A 23101-nucleotide genomic window follows, 5' to 3' on the forward strand; every position below is an offset into this window, starting at 1 on the left:
ATAGTAACAATCCTGTCAGATCGTCCATCCTTTGAGTGAGAGTGTAACGTTACAGGTCGGCCGATCTGGTTTCGTGGTTAAAGTTAACCTTTTCGACATGTTTCCATGTTGTTGTTGCTCAGCAATAGCATGTACACGATGTTGTCTGGGGGTTTGGCAAAGGGAGAGTGGGACTGTGGGCGGTGCTCGGGGTGGTGACTGAAGGCGGTGACTGTGTAGTTCTGAGTCAACTTTTTACGGAAGTCACAACGGTTCGTGAAAAATCACAGCTACTTTATGCAGGCTGTGTGCATTTTACTGTGGACTGACTGTTTTGAAACTTATATGGTAGTTAAATAGCCCCTAGACCTCAGTTATCATGAAAAAATCCAGGACATTTCAGTTTTGACAATATGGGACCTTTAATGTTTTCAAAAGGTTTGGCATTGCACAAATTAAATATAATATGAATATACAATGTTGGTTTTGACATTTAAAACTAAACCAGTTGTTAATTAATTATCTTGATGCTTTCAATTTATTCAAATGATGTCGAATTTGCAATTTGAAAGATCATCATGTTTCTCATTGTAAGCATTGACTAATAATAAGAAGCTTGTGTTTTTCCACTTAGCATCTTATCTGACACAATTTGAGCAGTTATCAATGTGACCTGTTCTAATGCATCTGGCCATCATTCTTTCTTTCTCCTGACTCAGCTGCTGCTCCTTTGATGACTGCAAACTGACTACAGAATGGCTGCTGAGCAGGACGAGACACAGGCCAAAGATAGCTATCGTGTGCGGCTCTGGACTGGGACTTCTCGCAGACAGTGTCTCAAATAAACAGACCTTCCGCTATGAGGACATTCCCAATTTCCCAGTGAGCACAGGTACCGGATTCATGGAAGCATATCAGAGCTGAACTGAAGGAAGAGTTCTTTCTTTCTTTCTTTCTTTCTTAATTAACAGCTTAACTGCCTGCTGCTCTTCAGAAAAATCCTCCAGCTCCTGCACATTCTCAGGTTTTCCAGTATCTTTTGCATATTGACCCCTTTCCAACAGTGACTGTATTATTTTGAGATCCATCTTCTCACACTGAGGACAATTGAGGAGTTGTTGAAACAAACTACAGAAACATTATGTTTCTGTAACAAAACATATGATTTGGCATATGCAGTAATAAAGCAAAGGATAGAGTCGGTGGATGTTCTTTTGTTAATTTACACAGCGTGTATTTCAGTCAGCATGTTGAGTCTATAAAAAAGCCACTAGACAGATACGGGAGTTGTTGCTAATGCAGGGAGCGAAACTGAACAGAGGCACAGAGCTTTTCATTCTGTCCCTCATTGTATTGTATGGTTAACAAATTATGCCCAGCTCCTGGTAATATGAGCTACAAAATGAATAACTACTGCCTATGAATAAAATATCATGACTGGAGCAAAAATAGCCCCTAATATCTGCCACAGGGAGTTCATACTATGATATCTTGGACAGGTTTAAATATTTAAATGGCAAGGTGAATAATCTTGAGAAGCGTTCAGATGCATCACATGATATCTGCACTACCTGTAGCAGGTGTGTGTGTGTGTGTGTGTGTGCGTGTGTGTGTGTGAGTGTGAGTACTTGAATTATGGCTGAAGAATAAGAGCCCTTGTAATTAAGGGAAAGTATAATAAGGGTCTTAGAATCCATTTGTGTTGTCATTCTTTCTCTAATCCACTTCATAATTTAAATGCGCTGGTTTACAGAGATCAACAGAAGAATGACTGACAGTTTGAATAATGAGAATTATGGATGCTCTGTGCTCATTTTTTAAATAACAAATTCTTCGCATTGCCTATTGCATCAGTCATATAAATCACCAAGTGTCAAATCAAAATCAAATTTCACATCACTTTAGTGTCACTACACCATATAGATGGATGTAAAAAGTGTCTAACAACAAATTATACATCTATTTAGTTTAGCTGTATATATAGGTATATACACAATCAAACTAAACTCAGTAAGGTTTAAGGTTTAACTTTGCAAAATATGCACTTCACTTATTGTTCATTAAAACAAATTTAGATAATAAGGAATTTTTAAGCATAACTAAATTTCTCTCAAAACTTTTCTCATTACAGTCATTTTGCCAAATTGCATGACAATCTGATCAGGCGGCATGCACCGAAACGTTCATTTGCTCATTCATTTTTACAATGTTGCAGGAAATACATTTCAGGGTGAGTGAAATAGCCCCCCTATCTGAGTGAGTTTTTTTCCCCTCAGAGTCATTCATCAACGCTCATGCAAGAAAAGAGGAATCGGCCCCTGGAAAAACAGAGCTATTATTCCAGCAGAACCTCATTACGCTGCAGGTTTTAGGGCCAAACACATCTCATCAGCCAAAATTCAAGGTTACATTTACATAAGCTCCCATTCACTTGGCTCAGTCGGCTTGTTCCTATATCAAAGTAAGTTCCTGAAGCCACAAACAAACTGCAGCCTCCTTGCTCATAATTTTAAAAAACAATGTTTGCTCCACCTGTTCGTACACTAATGACATAATCAGTCTCACTAATGCCATCCTTGATGACATCAGCAGTCATCCCTAAGCAGCAGATATCAACTTTTCCAATGTTGAATGAGCATGCAAAGGCAAATCGATGAACTTCCAAATACAGCCAAGCCAGCAGGATCTCTGAGCCTCGGGAATAGTCATTAGTCAGTTAACTTTATATTGTAGAAAAGGATTTGTTAGCTTCTGTTATCAATAGCAGCATCTGACCCTCTATATGTTCATTATAGAGAGGTTATTAGATGAATAACCCCTTAGGTAGATGCAATATATTAGGAAGAGAGCAAAGAGTAAATGCTTTACAGCAGGAGGTTTTTAATCAGTTAAAGATACAGTTGTGCTCATAAGATTACAAACCCCCTGCAGAATATGCAAAATGTTAATAATTTTAACAAAATAAGAGGGATCATGAAAATAGCATGTTATTTTTTATTCAGTTATAAATAATAACTGAATTTATAAAAATGATCCCGTTCAAAAGTTTACATTCCCTTGAATCTTAATACTGTGTGTGTGTGTCATTTCCTGGATGATCCATGACTGTCAAGTTCCATAACTGAAAAATTTAACTGCCTGTAGGATTTTAAAAAATCCTACAGCTCCTGCACATTCTCAGGTTTTCCAGCATCTTCTGCATATTGACTCCTTTCCAACAGTGACTGTGATTTAGAGATTAATTGAGGGACAGTTGAGGGACTCACTTTACTGAGCATCAGTAAATGTTTTCACCTTTTAAAACAGTACTACTAAAAATTAAGCTTATTCAGGACAGTACTAAATAAAAAATAACATGCAATTTTCATGATCCTTCTTATTTTGTAAAAAAATTGACATTTTGCTTATTCTGCAAGGGGTATGTAAACTTATGAGCACAACTGCAGCTTTTAAAGGGGTCATATGATGCGATTTCAAGTTTTCCTTTCATTTTGGAGTGTTACAAGCTGATTGTGCATAGATAAGATCCCTGAAGTTGCAAAGACTAAAGTCTCAAAACCAAAGAGATATTCTTTATCAAAGTTAAGACTCTGCCACGCCCCCCTAAAACGGCTCGTTCTAACACGCCCCCACATATCTACCTCACTATGTGGAAATATTAGCATAATGCCGCCCAAATGTGCACGCAAAGAAAGAAGGCATGGTTTCAGTAACCGCAGTTAGTGTTGAAACAGCCATGTCAGGGAGACGCTGTGTGTTTAAGTGCGAAAGCAAAAGCACTTTATTTGGCCTTACGAAAGTAGATGCATTTAGGAATCTTTAAAGGGGTCATATGATGCGATTTAAAGTTTTCCTTTCTCTTTGGAGTGTTACAAACTGATTGTGCATAGATAAGATCCCTGAAGTTGCAAACACTAAAGTCTCAAAACCAAAGAGATATTCACATATCTACCTCACTATGTGGAAATAGTTGCATAATGCGCCCAAATGTGCACGCAAAGAAATGTTTTTTTAACATTAAAGCATGTCAACATATTCTGTTACACCAAATACACAAAATAATGATCTTTAAAAAAGCATCATATGACCCCTTTAAGCCCAACTGCATTTTATCATCAAACTGCTTTATCACACTGCGTTGATGAGTTTGTCATGTTACTCTCATGAAATTCTCACCTCAAGGTTGTATTTTAGGATTTAATCCCGCAATTAAACTGCAATTACAATTTTTATATGTTATATAAATATTGTATAACTGCAATATGTTATGTAATATTTATATTTTAAAATATATAAAAGACCGAAAACTTTATGAATCATATGTTTTATATAGAATATAAAAATTTGTATATGTTTTTTACTTATATGTTTGTCTTTTTACACATAGTTCCAGGTCATGAAGGATGCCTGGTGTTTGGTCAAATCAAAGGCAAGTCGTGTGTCTTTATGCAAGGAAGGTTCCATCTCTACGAGGGTTACTCATTGTGTAAGGTGAGCTCAAAAAATGGTTTGATGTCTCTGTTGCAGGTATTACCAACTTCATCTTGCCTTTCGACAGGCTTCTTAGATGCATCCATTTATAATACTTACAAACTCAGTGGCTTCTGTGCTTGAAGTAAAAGCTATTTCACAAACCCCATTTTTGGCATCAATGTCTCATAAAGTATTGTAGCATGTGCTTCAAGCAGTGGCCTTGGTGTCTCTTAGCATCACCTCAAGGACAAGTGAACTTGTTGTAAACAGCTCCTATTTGTAAAAACAGAAAGAAGCTGTTACCTCCTGTATGGGCCATTAACTTTATCTGTCACAATCAGGAGCCACACCGCATGAATACAGAGGCTGAATGCTGAGAATGCAGGTGCGGAGGAGAAACAAACTGCTCGCTGCTGCTGTCATTTCTTATTTCAAAGCAGTTCATTGACATTGTTCAGTTTGCACTTGTAGTCCGTTGTGACCGTGATCCTTATTTTCAGGAGAGAAAATCATTTGTTTTCCTTTAAAAATTGAACTGCATGCATTAACATATTAACTTGTGATATTCATTGTGAATAAATTTTCAAATCGGTTGAAAGTCTTAGTTAATTTACAAGTTTTCCATGTTAATTTATCCCAGAGTTCAACTAAACAGCATGAATGATTTGAGCTTTCTGCTTTCTCTCCATCAAAGTCTGTCCAGGGGAATAATTTATGTGTTGCACATGGGGCTGGAGAGCCACTTTTTACTAAATTACAGAGAGAATCTACAACCTCTTGCCCTGGGGTGGGACTGTCACTGTAATTGCAGCCCTGACAACATGACACAATGCATTACAATCAGTTGTCATGGCCACCGTGCCCTCTATAGCCAGCCAAGAGCTTTTCACTCTTAATGCGCTGCTAGGGCATTAAATCCATCAGCACCCTGTATTAGCAAACTCCAGTCTTTCAAAACACTTTTTTTGTATTTAATGTCTTAATGGCTGTGGCACATAAAACACACTAACACTGCATCCCAATTTGCATGGTACTCGTTTTAAATCGGATGTTGGTGATTCTCAGATCTTATCAGGCAAATGTTGTAAATAGTATTTTTTTGGTATATTTTCACCCATGACATTAGCATTGCTAGCGCGACGTACTAACATTTGTCTGCCAGGTACATATTTTTCATTCACTTTTTGCATAAAAAAGAAAAGGATTGTGTGGATGAACTTGCCAAAGCATTTTTTAAACTGTGAATCTAAAAGTAAATGTATTGAAAGGTTTGAATTTAGCTTGATGCTAATAATAATATGCATTTTAGTATTGTTTATAGGTTTATTCATATTTTAAATTAGCTATAATTTCATAATTCATATTTTCAGTTTTAATTCAGTCTTTAGCAATTTTGTTATGTGCTTTTGTCATTTAATTTTTTTTAGCTTTATTTATTGTTAGTAATTTTAGTACATAATTATTGTAGCTAGTTGCCAAGAAAACATTTCAAATTTTCATTTGTTGACTTTTTTTTTCATCTACTATTTATATTTTATGTCAGCTTTATTTCAATTGCTGAGAAGGATTTTAATAATTTTGGTTTTAGTTACCTATAACAACACTGATGCTAATGCAAGATATGCAGATTACATTTTATGACTCATGCGTTGTCTTCCTCTAATGTATCAATTAGTTGTAAACAGCTCAATTAGTGCATAATATAAGTATGCAAATTGGGACATAAAATTAAACGAGAGAGGTTTTTTTTTTGGGGGGGGTACAGAAATGTTGAAGCTCCTCATATAATAAGCAGTAGCTCAACCAATCTGGTTATTAAATCCTTTGTCAAACTGTGACAGCTGGTTTGTAAATGCACCTTCAGTCCACTGTTCATTTCCCTTTAGCTGAATATCTATGAGTCACTGTGCAAATCTGTGCCAACTCATTGTGCCCTAAAAGTGCACCCCACTCATTTCATTTATGGTTTAGGATTTAAACATGCTTTCACGTTTGCCCTTGGTAACACAAACAGTTATTATAGCTTGTTTAAGTGATCTCTTTGTTATGGAGAGATGTGCAGTGGATTGGACAGTCGAGCTTGTTTAGCCCTTCACTGACCTCTGTTTCTCTGCAGCAAGTAAAACAGCTTTATGGTGTTCAGATGCATTTAGAGGGCTTGTTTAAACTGAAAAGAGGGCGTTTACACAAATTGCATTTTTGCATTCCACTCTGCTGCTTTTGCATTGTTTTTCTATGTAAACATGGGTTAGATAGACAGGCATATTTTAACGGCACGTGAACCGATCATCTCTTCCTCTTTACTAGTTATAGCGTGAAATAATCATGAATGAACATCAGAAGGTATCTTGTTTTAGCCGCGGAAAGACATACATGCTGCTCACATATTATTGTAGCCCAGATTGTGCTGATTACAGTGTTATCAGACTTGAGCAACTGAAAAAAGCACAAATGTCAGGGCATGTCAAAACTTCTCCAGGCCCCCAAAACACCCTCAGACCCCAGATTGTTAACGTAAAAAAATGGTGTATTGACATCTTTTTGCGGTTGAAACAAGATACCTTCTGATGTTCATTCATGATTATTTCATGCTTTAAAGACCACCGACGTTAATCTACTCTCCTGTCTGCTTTGTCATACATTGTATATTCCTACAGGTTGTTAATGCCCTTTAAGCTGTCTGATATTTCCTAAATCTTCTCATCAGTAAATGTAACCAGCATTTTCAAATCTCTTACTATAATGTTGTTGCAGTGTTCATCTTAGACTGATGGTTTTATACACTGTAACTGATTATAATTTCCTTAACAGAAGCTTTAAGATATGATTCAATACAAAACTGAAATATATGCCAATTCATACAGTGCCAAGACATACAAGATTTTCTTAAAGACATATTCTCATTACTCCATAATAGTGCACATTAATCAAGCTGCCGGTGACGGGTAATCAATGGACCATCTATAGACCTATAATGCAGCACCTATAGACCAATTCTCTCAGGAGAGTTAAAGACTCAAAAATGAAGTGATCTGATCTCTGAGAGTTTACAATCCACAAAGAAGTCAGCTTTGATTTAGAGCAGCGGTCACCAAACTTGGTCCTGCAGAGTTTAGCTCTAACTTGCCTCAACACACCTGCCTGGAGGTTTCAAGTATGCCTTAGACCTTGATTAGCTGGTTCAGTTGTGTTTGATTAGGGTTGGAACTAAACTCTGCAGGACACCGGTCCTCCAGGACCGAATTTGGTGACCCCTGATTTTGAGGGTACCAAATTGGGGCGTATTTCCTGAGAATGCCGGTCCACCTCATTGTCCCTTCTGTGTATATCTGTAATGGCTGTGTTGCTTGTGGCAGCCCCGCACGTCCACCCTGGTTCATCAGCTGGAGAGCAGGCTGACAGACTGTGACATCCCTATTGAGCTGTGCTATACTGAGCCCGCAAGTTCATTATTCTTCTCCTGCTCGCACTGACACCTCCCTTAATGGCTCCCTGCTTTACAATCCTATATTTATCCCATTTAGAATCACTAAAGCTTATTTAATACTAGCCTAAAACTGTGAGGCACTGTGGAATACCATTGCACATTTAGGCTTGTAGATGTTGTCATATTCACACAGTCTTCTGAAATGAAATGAGGCCCCTTTCCAATGCAATGTAAATGTAAAAAAATAAAAATAATAATTTGATTACAAACAAATGTATAAACATATAAATAAATGTTGGTCCAGGGCCGTTTAAGACCATTTTGGCACCCTAGGTGAGATCCCTGTTGGCATTAAATAAATAAATAAATAAATTAAATTAATAAATTAATTTATAAAACATAAACATATATTTATATATAATTGTCTTTTTGTAAAATTTTGAATCTGGCAGATCTTCATTTTATTAAATGAACGAAATCAAGATTTTGTTTTTAATATTTCCAGTATGTTAATGAACAATGACACAATTATTCAAAATATTCCTGGACAATTAAAAAAATATATATATATAGCAAAACTTTGGTCATGGAAATCATAACATGGGTTATTTTGCTGAAGCTGTCATTCATTTAAAACTTATGTAATTTAAATGTACACTAAATTTTTGTATTTCTAATCACTGTCTTCCTGATAACATTATGCAAATTATATGTGAAAATACAGTCTCATTATGTTAATGTTAAAGGGACAGTTTACCCAAAAATGAAAATTCTGTCATCATTTACTCACCCTGAAGATATTTGGAAGAATGTCGATAACCAAACAGTTGCTACTGACTTCCATAGTAATTTTTTTCCATACTATGGAAGTCAATGGCTACCGTCAATTTTTTGGTTAACAACATTCAAAATATCTTCTTTTGTCCTTAGCAGAACAAAGAAACTCATACGAGTTTGGAAGAACTTAAGAATGAGTAAATTATGACAATTTTCAATTTTGGGTGAACTTTCCTTTTAGCAAGGGTGTTGGGCCACTCTTTGGTGCCCTCTCCAGATGGTGGTGCCCCAGGCGACCGCCTAGTTCGCCTGTGCCTAGAAATGGCCCTGTGTTGGTCTCCTGTTTTCTTATATTTGTTTGCTTTATTTCTGAAATTTCGATTATTTTCGTATCCAAACTTGAGAAGATGCAAAAAACACACATACCACATGCTATTTTTACATCTCTGACTTCCATATATTCCATTAAATACGTCTGAACCTGAGAGGCAATGACTCATTAATTTAATAAGTTAAAAGTGAAAATGATATATTTGACCGTTTAGTCAGAGAGGTTCCCTGCTGTGAGTAACAGCTTGTATTTTCTGTGGGAATTTTTGCAGGTCGCGTTCCCCGTGCGGATCTTCAAGCTGATGGGTGTGGAGACCATTGCCGTAACAAATGCCTCTGGAGGTCTTTGTCAGGATTTCAAAGTGGGAGACATCATGGTCATTAAGGACCATATTAACTTGCCAGGGTTTGCTGGGCAGCACCCACTGTGCGGACCCAATGATGAACGGTACTCAGATAAGGGAGAGAAAAAGACAGAATAAAGTGTAAAAGAGAGGGAGGAGGTATTGGATATTATTTTACAGAACTGTTTTCCATTTAATGGAAAAGATGGTGCGTTTTCTTTCATCTCTTCCTCAGATTTGGGATCCGGTTTCCTTGCATGTCTGATGCTTACAGCAAAGACCTGAGGAAACTAGTTTTGGACATCACTGCTGAGCTGGGCTACTCTAATTTTGTGCATGAGGGGGTCTACTGTATGGTTAGTGGACCCAACTTTGAGACCATCGCTGAGGCACGCATGCTGCACATCTTGGGAAGCGACTGTGTTGGTATGGACTATCACAATACACAAGGGGAAAAAAGACAATTTTGTCTTTTGTATCTGTCTTATCTAAAACTAATGTTTTACTAAACATTAGACAATGTGTCTCGACAATTAACTGAAATAAATAAGTTAAAGTACTTTTTAGGAACATAAATAGTAATAAAAATCACTGAAACTTAGTTCCTCATTGCTGCATCAATGTCCTCTCTCCGAGGAGTTTGAGTGGTTCTTTTGTGTATAGTGCCTGTCCTTTAATCTGTCTTTCATGAAAATTATAACTGGTTCATAATATTAGCAGAGGGGACCTGCCATGTTAACTGATGGAGATTAGGCCCACCCAAAGGGCCAAAGTGGCCCACTTTAATCAATGTGATTAGTTTAATCAGTGATCTGAATAACTCTCTTGACCATATGATTGGCATAAACTATACTCACCGCTGCTCCTCTGATGAGCTGAATGATGTCTTAGAGAATTGGGCTCCGATTACCAAACGGCAGCACCGTGGGGTATGTGCTAAGTGGGCTCCCCTGGCTAGACCGGTCAGTTCCTAGTTCCTGTGTGAGTTCTTCTTCCTGTGTATCCAACAAGACCCCAATAGTCCTCATTAAGTATTAAGTGAGACCCAGACCCGGTCTGCTTTATTAATGAATCACCTACTGTGCCACAACAGAGATGACTGCCATTTAATTAAGAGTCTCTCTCTGTTTCTCTTTTCCTCCTGCTGCCCTCTCAGGCATGAGCACGGTTCCTGAGGTGACGGTAGCCAAGCATTGTGGACTGCGGGTCCTTGGTCTCTCGCTCATCACCAACAAGGTTTCTCTGGACTACAGCCGTGAGGAGAAGGTGAATCACGAGGAGGTGCTGCAGATCAGCAAGATGAGAGCTGAGATGCTCCAGAATGTGCTCGTAACCTTCATTGCTCGCTCTCATCAAGTGGAGACCATCAACAACAGCAACTGCATCTACTCAAATGCTGTGTAGGGTCAATCAAACCAGCTGAATTGAGGGCACTGTGAAAGTCATGTGAATCTATAGTACTACAGATCTTGAAGGCTCCCTGTTACGGTTAGCCTTTTTTATCTGGTTGGATGAAAATTTCCAATGTCAGATGTTACTGTGCCTTTGTGGAGGATGTATTTGATCTTCAGAATGTGATTGTTGTGTTGTTACACTGTTGTATTTCCCTGACTAAAAAAGGAAATATGAAAATAACCAAAATGTACAATGTAAATAAATCTCCCTCAGTTGAAATGATGTAATAAAACATTTGACTGCTCAGATGGAACATGCATTTAAAAGCCAAAAAAAATTATTATTATAAATAATATAACGTACCATAGGGTGCTTAATCTACACTATAAGAAATGTACTGTGTTAATATAAAGAAATTTTCTATATTTAATTTTCACAGGTGTTTTGAATTAGGCATTGTATTGTGTTTTAAGGTTTACATTTACTGTACATCTATACTTTTATCCATTTTATCCAAAGTGACTTACACCTTATTCAAAGTACACCTTTGTTTATCAGTTCTTGCTTTTCCTGGAAAGCAAACCCATAATCTTGGTGTTGTTAGCAGCATGCTTTTTTGCTTTTGTAGGAAGGCCAGACTTAAAGAAAGTGTCTGTATGCTGTATAACAGAATAACAGAAAAGGTACTGATAATTTTATGCCAGGACATCATCTGTTTTTCTGTATATTTTTAAAAAGGCACTGCAAAAAATAGCTAGCGGTGATACATTTTGTGTATGTGACAAGATCAACAAATGTATTACGCCCCATGTAACAATATTTAGCTGTTTAGCGTCAGCAGTTTGCCCCTACTGCTAGATGCAGTAACTAAACCTATACCTATTTATAAAATAAATATTTGATATTCAATATTCTTTTATTCTGCAGAACACGAAAGATGATATTTTGAAGAATGTTTCAACTGTTTTTGGTCCATACAATGAAAGTCATTGGTGTCCAAAACAACACTGGACCCCTTTTACTTTCGTATCATGGATTAAAAATAAATAATAATTTTTTGTGTGTGTGTTCTACAGAAGAAGGTCATACATATTTGTAAAAGCCTGATGATGAGTAAATTATCCATTCCAGTATTCATTCCAAAAGTTTTCACGACTTTAAGGGGTCATGAACTGAAACCAAAATTCCCTTGATATTTTGACACATAAAAGAGGTAATTTCCTGTAAATTTAAGAACTCAAAACTTTCTCGTTAATCTAAACTATCTAATCTAACAGCTTATATTGAAAGCAGTCTGCCAAAACAAAAGGTTGTGGAATGATGTAATAGTGTGGCTAAACACCGCCTCCACCTAAAAGATCAAAGCCTGCTTCTCATACAGTCTTATCCTGCTTCTACATCGCTGCCTGTTTAGCCCTGCCCACAGATTTGCACATGTAGTGTAAATAAAAACCAAACGTTAAAATCGTTCTGAATACAAGACGCTGTGCAGTGCCAAGTTGTGTGTTGGAAAAACAGTCTTTGCATTGCCTTCCTTCTGATCCCAACATTAAAAAGTGGTTGAACTTTATTTTTAATGAAGTTCCAGACTACGTCTGTAAGAACTTGGTCCTTTGTTCACTTCATTTTAACCGCGGATTCATTTACAAACAAGGAACAATTCGACGTGGGATTTTCAGAAAGACTGTTTTTATTATGTGGTCACTATTGCTTTGTCTGTTATTACAGATCGTTTGATATTTACGGAGTATTTATTCATTTTTTACCTAAATCACAGCAGCGTCTATCAGAGCCGTCCTTAGCTGATGCGGGGCCTGGTGTGAGGTAGGGTGCGGGGCCCCTCTCGGTCCGTTCGCGATCACGTTCCAGGGGTGGGTGGGGGTATTCCCCCTCGGTCCGTTCGCCGCGGGGCCCCCTCAAGCGCGGGGCCCGGTGCGACCACACCAGTTGCACCCCCCTAAGGGCTGTCTATCTATGAAGGATGTAGGCTGTTAAACATACACAACTTTTAGCCAATCATAGCAGTCGGTGTTTACTTCTGAGCCTACAATCAGCCACGCCTATTCAAACTGAGCATTCTGTTGAGGGTGTCAAAACAGGACAGAAAATATTACTTCTAAATTATGATGTTTTTTTATGTAAAAATCTAACATTATAAGGAGACCTCAGAGAACAGTAAAAAATAATAAAGACTGTTCATAACCCCTTTAATTAAGTATTTAGCATTTTCTCATAATTCGTATCCCCTTTTGTTATTGCACCATTGAGTTTTCTGTTATCATGAGCGTATGGACATAGATTAATTTTCAATGCATCATGAACCATGAATGTTTTAAATCAATTTCCAATAAAACAGCAACTCTCATTCTTATTATATGGTATCTCAATATATGCGGTGTAGATGAGTGGTTTAGGATATGCAGGTGCTGATTTTTTCTATGTATTTATAAGCTAGTGTCCATAAAAATACCAGCTTGGGGCAAAATATTTTGAATGACCCTTAAACTGACAAAAACTTTCATTTTTGCTCTTCTAAGATGTAACTCTTTGGGTCAAAAAATCATTCTTCTAATTAGCACCATCTTATAATGAGTATTCTTATCAATAAAATGGATTTTTACTTAATCGAAGCTTTGACTGTGTTGGTGTTGCGGGCATAACCTTCTTTCATTTTCTTTGAATGTCAAGTACAGAAATCAAAAGTTCGCCTGGCCCAAATTCATTTAAATGCAGATATTCGCATTCCTGTTTTTTGGAGTCAGCATGAAATACTAGTCCCTTCTGAACAGTCTTTAGGTCTTTGAAAGTTCTGCTAGAAAGGCAGATCTTAAAACTCTTTTCAGACTGTTAAATCTCTCACTGAACATAAGGCTGAACTTCGACCATTTAAGCTCCACATACATTAGCAAGGACGAAACTGCTTATTGTGGTATAATCAGAGAAATCCAGACTTGCTATTTCCCCACAAATGCCACCACAGTTAGAAGGTGCTCCACAATACCCAGGACAAAATGTCTGTGTGGTTGCTGATAGACCTCAGCTGTCACAGATTTGATAGCGCACTAGGCTATTTGCTGCATCTTCAGGATCTGAGGGACAAAAAGTACTTTCTTACTGTCGTAAATCCAGGCTGAGACTGGCTGCAATCAGACTTCCTAAAAATAGCTGGCAATTAACTTGGGAGCAAAGTTGAATTACTTTGTAAATGGCTGAGTGAGATGCTAATTATTGGAAAATATTTTTCATATCACAATTATTTTAGTGAAGACATTTCTATTATGAAAAAACAACGTCAAATTTGCAAGTAAGAGATCATTTAAAATCGGCGTATGAGTGATCAAGACAAAAAATAATAACAAAAATGGTTCCCCATTTCCCACTGGTTGCTCAACAGTGATCTGCTTAATGGACAAATTGTTCTTCCATGAATAACATACACTGAGGCATCTTTTTATGAGCAGGGTTTTCAAGATGTGCTTCTATATAAGTTACGCAGACCACAAAAAAATGTACTTGAATTATTATCACACAAGCAGGATTAAGATATGGATCTATATCAGCACATCTGTGATTACCTGTGGCCTTGTGCCTATATGCACAAGCCACAGCCGTGCTGATTTACCATATTGCACTCTTTCTCATATGATACTGTTTATATATATATATAGTACAACAGTAGCTATGGCATAGTGAAGCTGAAATTCTGAAATCAGTTTACAATTACTCTAACTCTGATTGCAGGTATCGTATGGTGTGTATCTCAGCATCGGAAGTGTAGATGAGTTGTTTAAATGTGCAGGTGCCACTGTTTACTTGCTAAGGTGTGATGCAAGCTCCTCACAACAATACTCTGCAGGAGTGTTTCATAATGGCCTCGGTTCACACTACAACTGTCAGCCAACCCATCTGTGTGTCTATACAACAAATAGTGCCCTCCCGACACCACAAACATATGCCACATCAAGTGCTAAGAAACTCCAATGTTGTGTTGTGATAACATCTGGATGCACCATTAGCACCATGCAGTCTAATTTAAGCTAATTTTACTCGCTCTGCCAGACTACCAGGGAAGTTTCTAATTGCATGAGGGTGGCTGTGTGTGGTGAACTGTCCATCTATCTGTCTGCCTGCCTACCTGCCAGGCAGGATGCCGTGACGGAGGACCATAGACCCAGCCGTCATTGTCTGGGCAGAGCCTCATTAATTAACATATGGAGAGCAATTATCTCATGGGTCATTGCTCATTTTTATGAATTAATGTTCTGTAAACAAGAGAAAACTAACAAGAAAACTGAACTAGGGAATGATGTCCGTAGAGGCAAAAGGAAAATTAATTCCATAAGTTCAGCGTTATTGGATCAATTCTTACACAAAGCACATACACACAGCATACAGAAAAGTTTGTACTCCTGGATGATAAGGTCTCTGAATTGTGAAGGCCAAGCTATTAGTGGTGCTTTCCATATAAAGCCCTGTGTCTGGGAATTGCAAGTTTACCTTTGTAGATTCTGAACAAAAATTAACTCCATAAATATCCAAAGTGAGGTCAAGCTCTGTTACCATCAACCACAAAGAAAAAAATGCATAGTAAACTCACTGAACCAAACCTCCAAGGCCATCCAAACTACATCAGTAAACTAAACATCTAGACTCAATTTTCCACCTATATGTTCACTTTTCTTTTTGCACCTTAATTTTTGGAATCCATTTGCAAGATACGGACAAAATTGCACATAAATGTCCAAGAAAAAGCAAGGATTAGTGTGAGAATTATATGATACCTTTACGACTTTCAGGGAGCAAAAAAACAAACAAAAAAAAAACGTCATTTTAAAGCACTGTTGAACATTTTCTAGATTTTAGCCGGCGTGAAAATATGAAGGAAGTGTCAGTCAGGCACGATATCTGTTGACGTCGACGTCGTTTTTTTTTTTTTTTTTTAAATAAACCACAAAACCTTTTCTGAAATATGTGACGTGCAGGTCTATCATGCTTTATCGTAGTATCGCACGAAAATGATTGCATTAGAAAATGTCATGGATAGCCATAGCCTAACTCTGGTCATTTTGAAACATGCAAAAAATAGGCGCGATGGCTAGCTTGACTAATAGTCTAGGCTACGTTAGAGAAAGCATTGTTGAAATTAATATATTGCTGAAAAAATAACAATATAAAAATAGCAAACAAAAAAAAGCAAATAGAAGAAGTCGAAGCAAGTAAGTGAATAATTCGCACATTTTTATTCATTATGAGCGCAGGGGTCACTGTTTCCATAAAGCGCACTTCATGCACGTCAGATTGTAAAATTGCATTTTTTTTTTTTTGTTTGTTTTTTTTGTGGCCAAATGTTCCACAGTTCCTATTTTGAGTTTTATAAGTGTCAATAGGCTCGGCTGGAGTCTGTGACATCCGCGCAGAAAGAAGTCCTGATTTAAATGCGTCTCACATGCTACCTGCGGCGCGCGGAGACAGAGGTGCGCTGGGCGCTTGCCATCATCTGAGGGGAGGGCGGAACTTCACTTAAATACTGGAGACATCACAGTGCCATTCTCACAGCATCGGTCTCACAGCATCAGCGCCTGACACACGGAGAAAACATGGCAAACGCCTACCTGCAAGGAGTAGAGATCTCAGCCTCTCAGTTCCTGGATATATTCCATCATTATGACAACGATGGTAATTTCTTTCCTTATTTTGTGGATTTCATGAACTGAAACATTTTTTGGGGAAGAAAAAAATTGGGATTATTCTTGGCACCTGCTTTGCAACTGGTTTCCAAAAGTTTGGTTAAAATTATTTATCTAATGTATCTTACCGAACAGACAGTCATTAACCTGTGAGGATGTCAAAATGTGACAAGAGATAGATTGTTAGTCATTTGAGATGGCTTTGAAATATACTTTTTTGGCTGACTGATGAAAGCACGTCTCATCTGTGTTGTGTCATTGATTTGGGTTGTAAATGCTCTCAGGTAATGGATATATCGAGGGGAAGGAGTTGCAGAATTTTATCAAAGAACTTCAACAAGCTCGAAAACAAGCAGGACTGGTAAGACAATACTCTGCAGGAGTGTTTCATAATGGCCTCGGTTCACACTACAACTGTCAGCCAACCCATCTGTGTGTCTATACAACAAATAGTGCCCTCCCGACACCACAAACATATGCCACATCAAGTGCTAAGAAACTCCAATGTTGTGTTGTGATAACATCTGGATGCACCATTAGCACCATGCAGTCTAATTTAAGCTAATTTTACTCGCTCTGCCAGACTACCAGGGAAGTTTCTAATTGCATGAGGGTGGCTGTGTGTGGTGAACTGTCCATCTATCTGTCTGCCTGCCTACCTGCCAGGCAGGATGCCGTGACGGAGGACCATAGACCCAGCCGTCATTGTCTGGGCAGAGCCTCATTAATTAACATATGGAGAGCAATTATCTCATGGGTCATTGCTCATTTTTATGAATTAATGTTCTGTAAACAAGAGAAAACTAACAAGAAAACTGAACTAGGGAATGATGTCCGTAGAGGCAAAAGGAAAATTAATTCCATAAGTTCAGCGTTATTGGATCAATTCTTACACAAAGCACATACACACAGCATACAGAAAAGTTTGTACTCCTGGATGATAAGGTCTCTGAATTGTGAAGGCCAAGCTATTAGTGGTGCTTTCCATATAAAGCCCTGTGTCTGGGAATTGCAAGTTTACCTTTGTAGATTCTGAACAAAAATTAACTCCATAAATATCCAAAGTGAGGTCAAGCTCTGTTACCATCAACCACAAAGAAAAAAATGCATAGTAAACTCACTGAACCAAACCTCCAAGGCCATCCAAACTACATCAGTAAACTAAACATCTAGACTCAATTTTCCACCTATATGTTCACTTTTCTTTTTGCACCTTAATTTTTGGAATCCATTTGCAAGATACGGACAAAATTGCACATAAATGTCCAAGAAAAAGCAAGGATTAGTGTGAGAATTATATGATACCTTTACGACTTTCAGGGAGCAAAAAAACAAACAAAAAAAAAACGTCATTTTAAAGCACTGTTGAACATTTTCTAGATTTTAGCCGGCGTGAAAATATGAAGGAAGTGTCAGTCAGGCACGATATCTGTTGACGTCGACGTCGTTTTTTTTTTTTTTTTTTAAATAAACCACAAAACCTTTTCTGAAATATGTGACGTGCAGGTCTATCATGCTTTATCGTAGTATCGCACGAAAATGATTGCATTAGAAAATGTCATGGATAGCCATAGCCTAACTCTGGTCATTTTGAAACATGCAAAAAATAGGCGCGATGGCTAGCTTGACTAATAGTCTAGGCTACGTTAGAGAAAGCATTGTTGAAATTAATATATTGCTGAAAAAATAACAATATAAAAATAGCAAACAAAAAAAAGCAAATAGAAGAAGTCGAAGCAAGTAAGTGAATAATTCGCACATTTTTATTCATTATGAGCGCAGGGGTCACTGTTTCCATAAAGCGCACTTCATGCACGTCAGATTGTAAAATTGCATTTTTTTTTTTTTGTTTGTTTTTTTTGTGGCCAAATGTTCCACAGTTCCTATTTTGAGTTTTATAAGTGTCAATAGGCTCGGCTGGAGTCTGTGACATCCGCGCAGAAAGAAGTCCTGATTTAAATGCGTCTCACATGCTACCTGCGGCGCGCGGAGACAGAGGTGCGCTGGGCGCTTGCCATCATCTGAGGGGAGGGCGGAACTTCACTTAAATACTGGAGACATCACAGAGCCATTCTCACAGCATCGGTCTCACAGCATCAGCGCCTGACACACGGAGAAAACATGGCAAACGCCTACCTGCAAGGAGTAGAGATCTCAGCCTCTCAGTTCCTGGATATATTCCATCATTATGACAACGATGGTAATTTCTTTCCTTATTTTGTGGATTTCATGAACTGAAACATTTTTTGGGGAAGAAAAAAATTGGGATTATTCTTGGCACCTGCTTTGCAACTGGTTTCCAAAAGTTTGGTTAAAATTATTTATCTAATGTATCTTACCGAACAGACAGTCATTAACCTGTGAGGATGTCAAAATGTGACAAGAGATAGATTGTTAGTCATTTGAGATGGCTTTGAAATATACTTTTTTGGCTGACTGATGAAAGCACGTCTCATCTGTGTTGTGTCATTGATTTGGGTTGTAAATGCTCTCAGGTAATGGATATATCGAGGGGAAGGAGTTGCAGAATTTTATCAAAGAACTTCAACAAGCTCGAAAACAAGCAGGACTGGTAAGTCACAGTTTTCTTCAGTCTTCTGCCGCATATAAGCATCAGGCTAGAACACATATGTGAAACATTACAAGAAGATATTGTGTTGATAACGCAATATAATAATAATAATAATAATAATAATAATGATAATAATAATAATAATAAGAAGAAGAAGAAGAAGAACAGTATCCATAATCTATAATTGGGGAACAAGCAAAAAAAAAAAAATCATTTCGTGAAAATGACAACATTGTCAAAAGAAAAAAAAAATTTCTGTATTGTTTTAGAGAAAAAAAATTGTGCAAAATGCTTTTCTTTTCAAATATAAAATTTCCCTTGACATTGGAAAATGATGAAACTTGACATGTATTATCATATTTCATGCTGTCCACATGTAATAAACTGTGAACTTTTGAATTTGTGGTAAAAAAAAAAAAAAAAAAAGAACAATGAAAGCCAATTAATTCATTTGGCTATTAGAACACTGAACAACATGAGATGATAAGAATAAATAACATTTATTACATAATGCATAATAATAATTATTATTAATATAAAACAAATTATACATTTATTATATATAAACATACTTGTCTAAATTTTGCCTAAATCTGGAAAAATCTTGCCTAATTTTATTTTTTTTAAATCTGATCCATTTTTGTTTGATATTGTAAGGATATGGTAGCAGATTGCAAGAAGATTGCAAAGTTCAGTTTCCCGAAATATTTTAGTTGTAGAGTTTGAAAAAGCAAATGTTTCATAAAATTAACAATTTTGGAAAAAATGAAGAATTAATGAAAATGAAAGCTCAAAAAACAAAACAAAACAATAACTTTGTTAACACTGAAAAATAATTTTGCATCAGGCACCACTGCAACCCAACAAGACTATCTGCTAATAATATCTCCTTAGATGAGGGTGTGAGGTGTTGGTCATGGTCACAGGTCATCTACTGTAAATGGATCTAATTTTGGTTCAGTAAAATTATGCTTTATCTATGTGACCTTTTGAGAAGATATTGCGATTTTAGTGGTATTACACATTTGTCTCCAGGCTTGCATTTATAATAAATGATGATGAATTCCGCCTTTGCTGTAGCCTATCATATGATAGAGTGGCATGTTATCAGACCTGTTAAAGCTCTGATAGAGGACAGAGACTTTGTCCCAGTTTGTCTCAGTCAGCACGTTAGAGTCAGTCTGTCTCCCCATCTGGGTCCATGCACATCTGCTGCTGGCTCCTCCCCTCATTTGCTTCATAGAGAATAAATCCTCATTTGCGTTCGTTTTACAATAATTCTACCGTCCTCTGTAGTCGCAATCTGCTGGTTATGCTGCTATCTATAAAGAACAGCAATGCACAGTGTGTTGAAAACAAATATGAAAGAACCAAAGCCTCATTGAAGGGAATTGCCTGCAGACTTGATGTAGTGGAATGACCTTGGAAGAAACTCATTACTGGTACGAATGATGGCTTGTTCTTGTCTGGAAAATACACATGCTGAAACTGCCAAGCAAACAACGTTCATAAGGGCTGGGAATGACTGAATACATGCTGAATAATTGGTAACAGAATGACTGTAATGAATGTCATTACAAATGTGAAGTTTTGAGTCGTTCCATCATGAAGGTCAGAGTAAGTAGCCATTTAGCGATTCTCCATGACCAACCTGGGTTAAGTATCATGCTCAAGGTCTCAAGGCTTGCTCTTTATGGGATCAGATTATTATACCTCTAGGAAGCATTTGCATCTCAGTGGCATTTGCTCGGGTGACCCTTGGAAGAAAAGGACTGAAAATGTCTGGTCAAGGGAACAACTGAAAGGTTTTGAGGCAGTCAATCAATCAATCAATCAATCAATAAAAAATATATAAATAAAAACATTTTGATAATGTTGATTGGCTGATGGAACACCAAGAATATGCACAAGCCTTCTCAACTGGCTAAAAAATAAAATAAAATAAAATAAAATAAAATTACCACCACTACTGCTTAAAAATAATAAAACATATTGATAATGTTGATTGGCTGATGGCACAACAAGAAAGTGAAAAGGCCTTCTTTAATGACTACAAAAAAATAAATAAAAATAAAATAAGATGTGCACTGAAAATATAAAATATAAGAATATAAAATATTACCAATATATGTTGCCTGCAACAAAGTCTGATAGAATGCACAGCTAATTCTAAATGTCCATTATGATAAAATAGGCTTTTTGAACCAGTTTGGTAGTTAAAGTTTCAATCACCAGGGGCTAATAGGTAAACCATGACACTCTTACACAAACAAACGTTTACCAGCACTGATATTTAACCTCTACAATCACACCATTTTATATTTTACCTGCAAGATCCAAATATACAGGTGTGCAGCTGGTCTGACATTGTAAAACAGTGACTTTCTTGTCTTCCATGTTGTTCCCGAGGTGATGTCCAGTGACTGTACTTTATTGAGATTCCCATGTCATTGAGTTACAGCCCTATTAGACGTAAAGAGGAGGTGATGGACTGTGACAGGACTGAGGAAAAGCAGTCACTGGGTCATTTCACACCTCTAATGATATTGTGCTGTGCTTTTCTGCACCCTGAATGTCTCTCATGGGCCTCTGCATATAACAATTTAATTTATTCAGCCTTTAAGACTTATAGATAGTGTGTGTGTGTCCAGGTTTCATTTAATCTTGTACTAATCTGTGCCTACCGTAGTTCGGCTCTGTTCACCTAATACTCTCAAATAAAGCAGACTGAAAATGTATTCATAGATGTACATGGAACTCAACGCATAAACCTCAATAATGGTGACAAACATCAAATGAGTAATAATATGAGCTAGCCATAATTTATTCATGCTGCAATGCATGCTGGGAGCTGACAAACATTGAATAAATCAACATTGCTCCATATGAAACTGCTTGTTCAGACAACTCTGCTAAGCTAGTTGGGAAAACATTTAGAGGAATATTTCTATGTATATATATATATATATATATATACAGTGGGTATGGAAAGTATTCATGTTTTCCCAACTAGCTTAGCAGAGTTGTCTGAACAAGCAGTTTCATATGGAGCAATGTTGATTTATTCAATGTTTGTCAGCTCCCAGCATGCATTGCAGCATGAATAAATTATGGCTAGACCAGTGATATATTGATCATTTTAATGTTTTTTAAAGAATTCTCTTCTGCTCACCAAGCCTGCATTTATTTAGCAGTAATATTGTGAAATATTTTTACTAAAATAACTGCTTTTAAAATGTGATTTATTCCTGTGATCAAAGCTAAAATCTCAGCATTACTCCAGTCTTCAGTGCCACATGATCCTTCAGAAATCATTCTAATATGCTGATTTGCTGTTCAAGAAACATTTATTATTATTATTATTATTATCAATATTTAAAACAGTTGAGTACATTTTTTTCAGGATTCTTTGATGAATAGAAAGATCCAAAGATCGGCATTTATCTGAAATAAAACGTCTTTGTAACATTATACACTATACCATTCAAACGCTTGGAGTCAGTATTTATATAATTTTTTGGGGGGGAAATAGATTATAAATGAATAAATAATAAATTATAGAAATTAATACTTTTATTTAGCAAGGATGCTTTAAATTGATCAAAAGTGATGATAAAGACATTTATAATGTTACAAAAATGTTACAAGATTCTATTTCAGATAAATGCTGTTCTTCTGAGCTTTCTATTCAAAGAAACCTGAAAAAGTTTGACTCAGTTTTTTTCAACATAATAACAATAATAATAATAATAATAATAATAATAATAGTTTTTTGAGCAGCAAATCAGAATATTAGAATGAAGGACTGGAGTAATGATGCTAAAAATTCAGCTTTGAAATCACAGGAATAAATTACATTTTAAAATACATTCAAATAGAAAACCGTTATTTTAAATAGTAAAAATATTAAAAAAAAATTTTTTTACTGTTTTTGCTGTACTTTGGATCAAATAAATGCAGGCTTGGTTAGCAGAAGAGACTTCTTTAAAAAACATAAAAAATCTTACTGTTCAAAAACTTTTGACTGGTATTGTACATATTTTAGAGTTTGAAGTTAAAGATATTAATAATTAATAAGGTGAGTCTGAGATGTTTATTTGACAGTGATTTCACATTT

General features: G+C 36.7%; 2 protein-coding genes across 3 annotated transcripts in view; both read left to right on the forward strand.

Annotated features, from left to right (window-relative positions):
- LOC107705461 (purine nucleoside phosphorylase-like) overlaps window positions 1-11102 on the forward strand; it is a 13215-nt gene extending 2113 nt beyond the window's left edge. Inside the window, exons 2-6 of the mRNA XM_016508770.1 lie at window positions 699-871; window positions 4367-4470; window positions 9259-9434; window positions 9566-9756; window positions 10487-11102. Coding sequence (XP_016364256.1) covers window positions 699-871; window positions 4367-4470; window positions 9259-9434; window positions 9566-9756; window positions 10487-10734 — 892 coding nt within the window. The 3' untranslated portion in view covers window positions 10735-11102. The remainder of the gene's footprint in view (window positions 1-698; window positions 872-4366; window positions 4471-9258; window positions 9435-9565; window positions 9757-10486) is intronic.
- A 5134-nt stretch (window positions 11103-16236) lies between these two features.
- calb1 (calbindin 1) overlaps window positions 16237-23101 on the forward strand; it is a 19810-nt gene continuing 12945 nt past the window's right edge. The window contains exons 1-2 of one of the 2 annotated variants that reach the window (XM_016508820.1): window positions 16237-16401; window positions 16697-16773. In XM_016508820.1, coding sequence (XP_016364306.1) covers window positions 16323-16401; window positions 16697-16773 — 156 coding nt within the window. In that variant the 5' untranslated portion in view covers window positions 16237-16322. Of the gene's footprint in view, window positions 16402-16696; window positions 16774-18494; window positions 18613-18907; window positions 18985-23101 lie in introns of those variants that run through there. The other variant, XM_016508815.1, reaches the window with a different exon arrangement.

This window comes from Sinocyclocheilus rhinocerous, unplaced genomic scaffold (genome assembly GCF_001515625.1).
Source record: "Sinocyclocheilus rhinocerous isolate Xijiao unplaced genomic scaffold, SAMN03320098_v1.1 scaffold222, whole genome shotgun sequence".
Lineage (NCBI taxonomy): Eukaryota > Metazoa > Chordata > Actinopteri > Cypriniformes > Cyprinidae > Sinocyclocheilus > Sinocyclocheilus rhinocerous.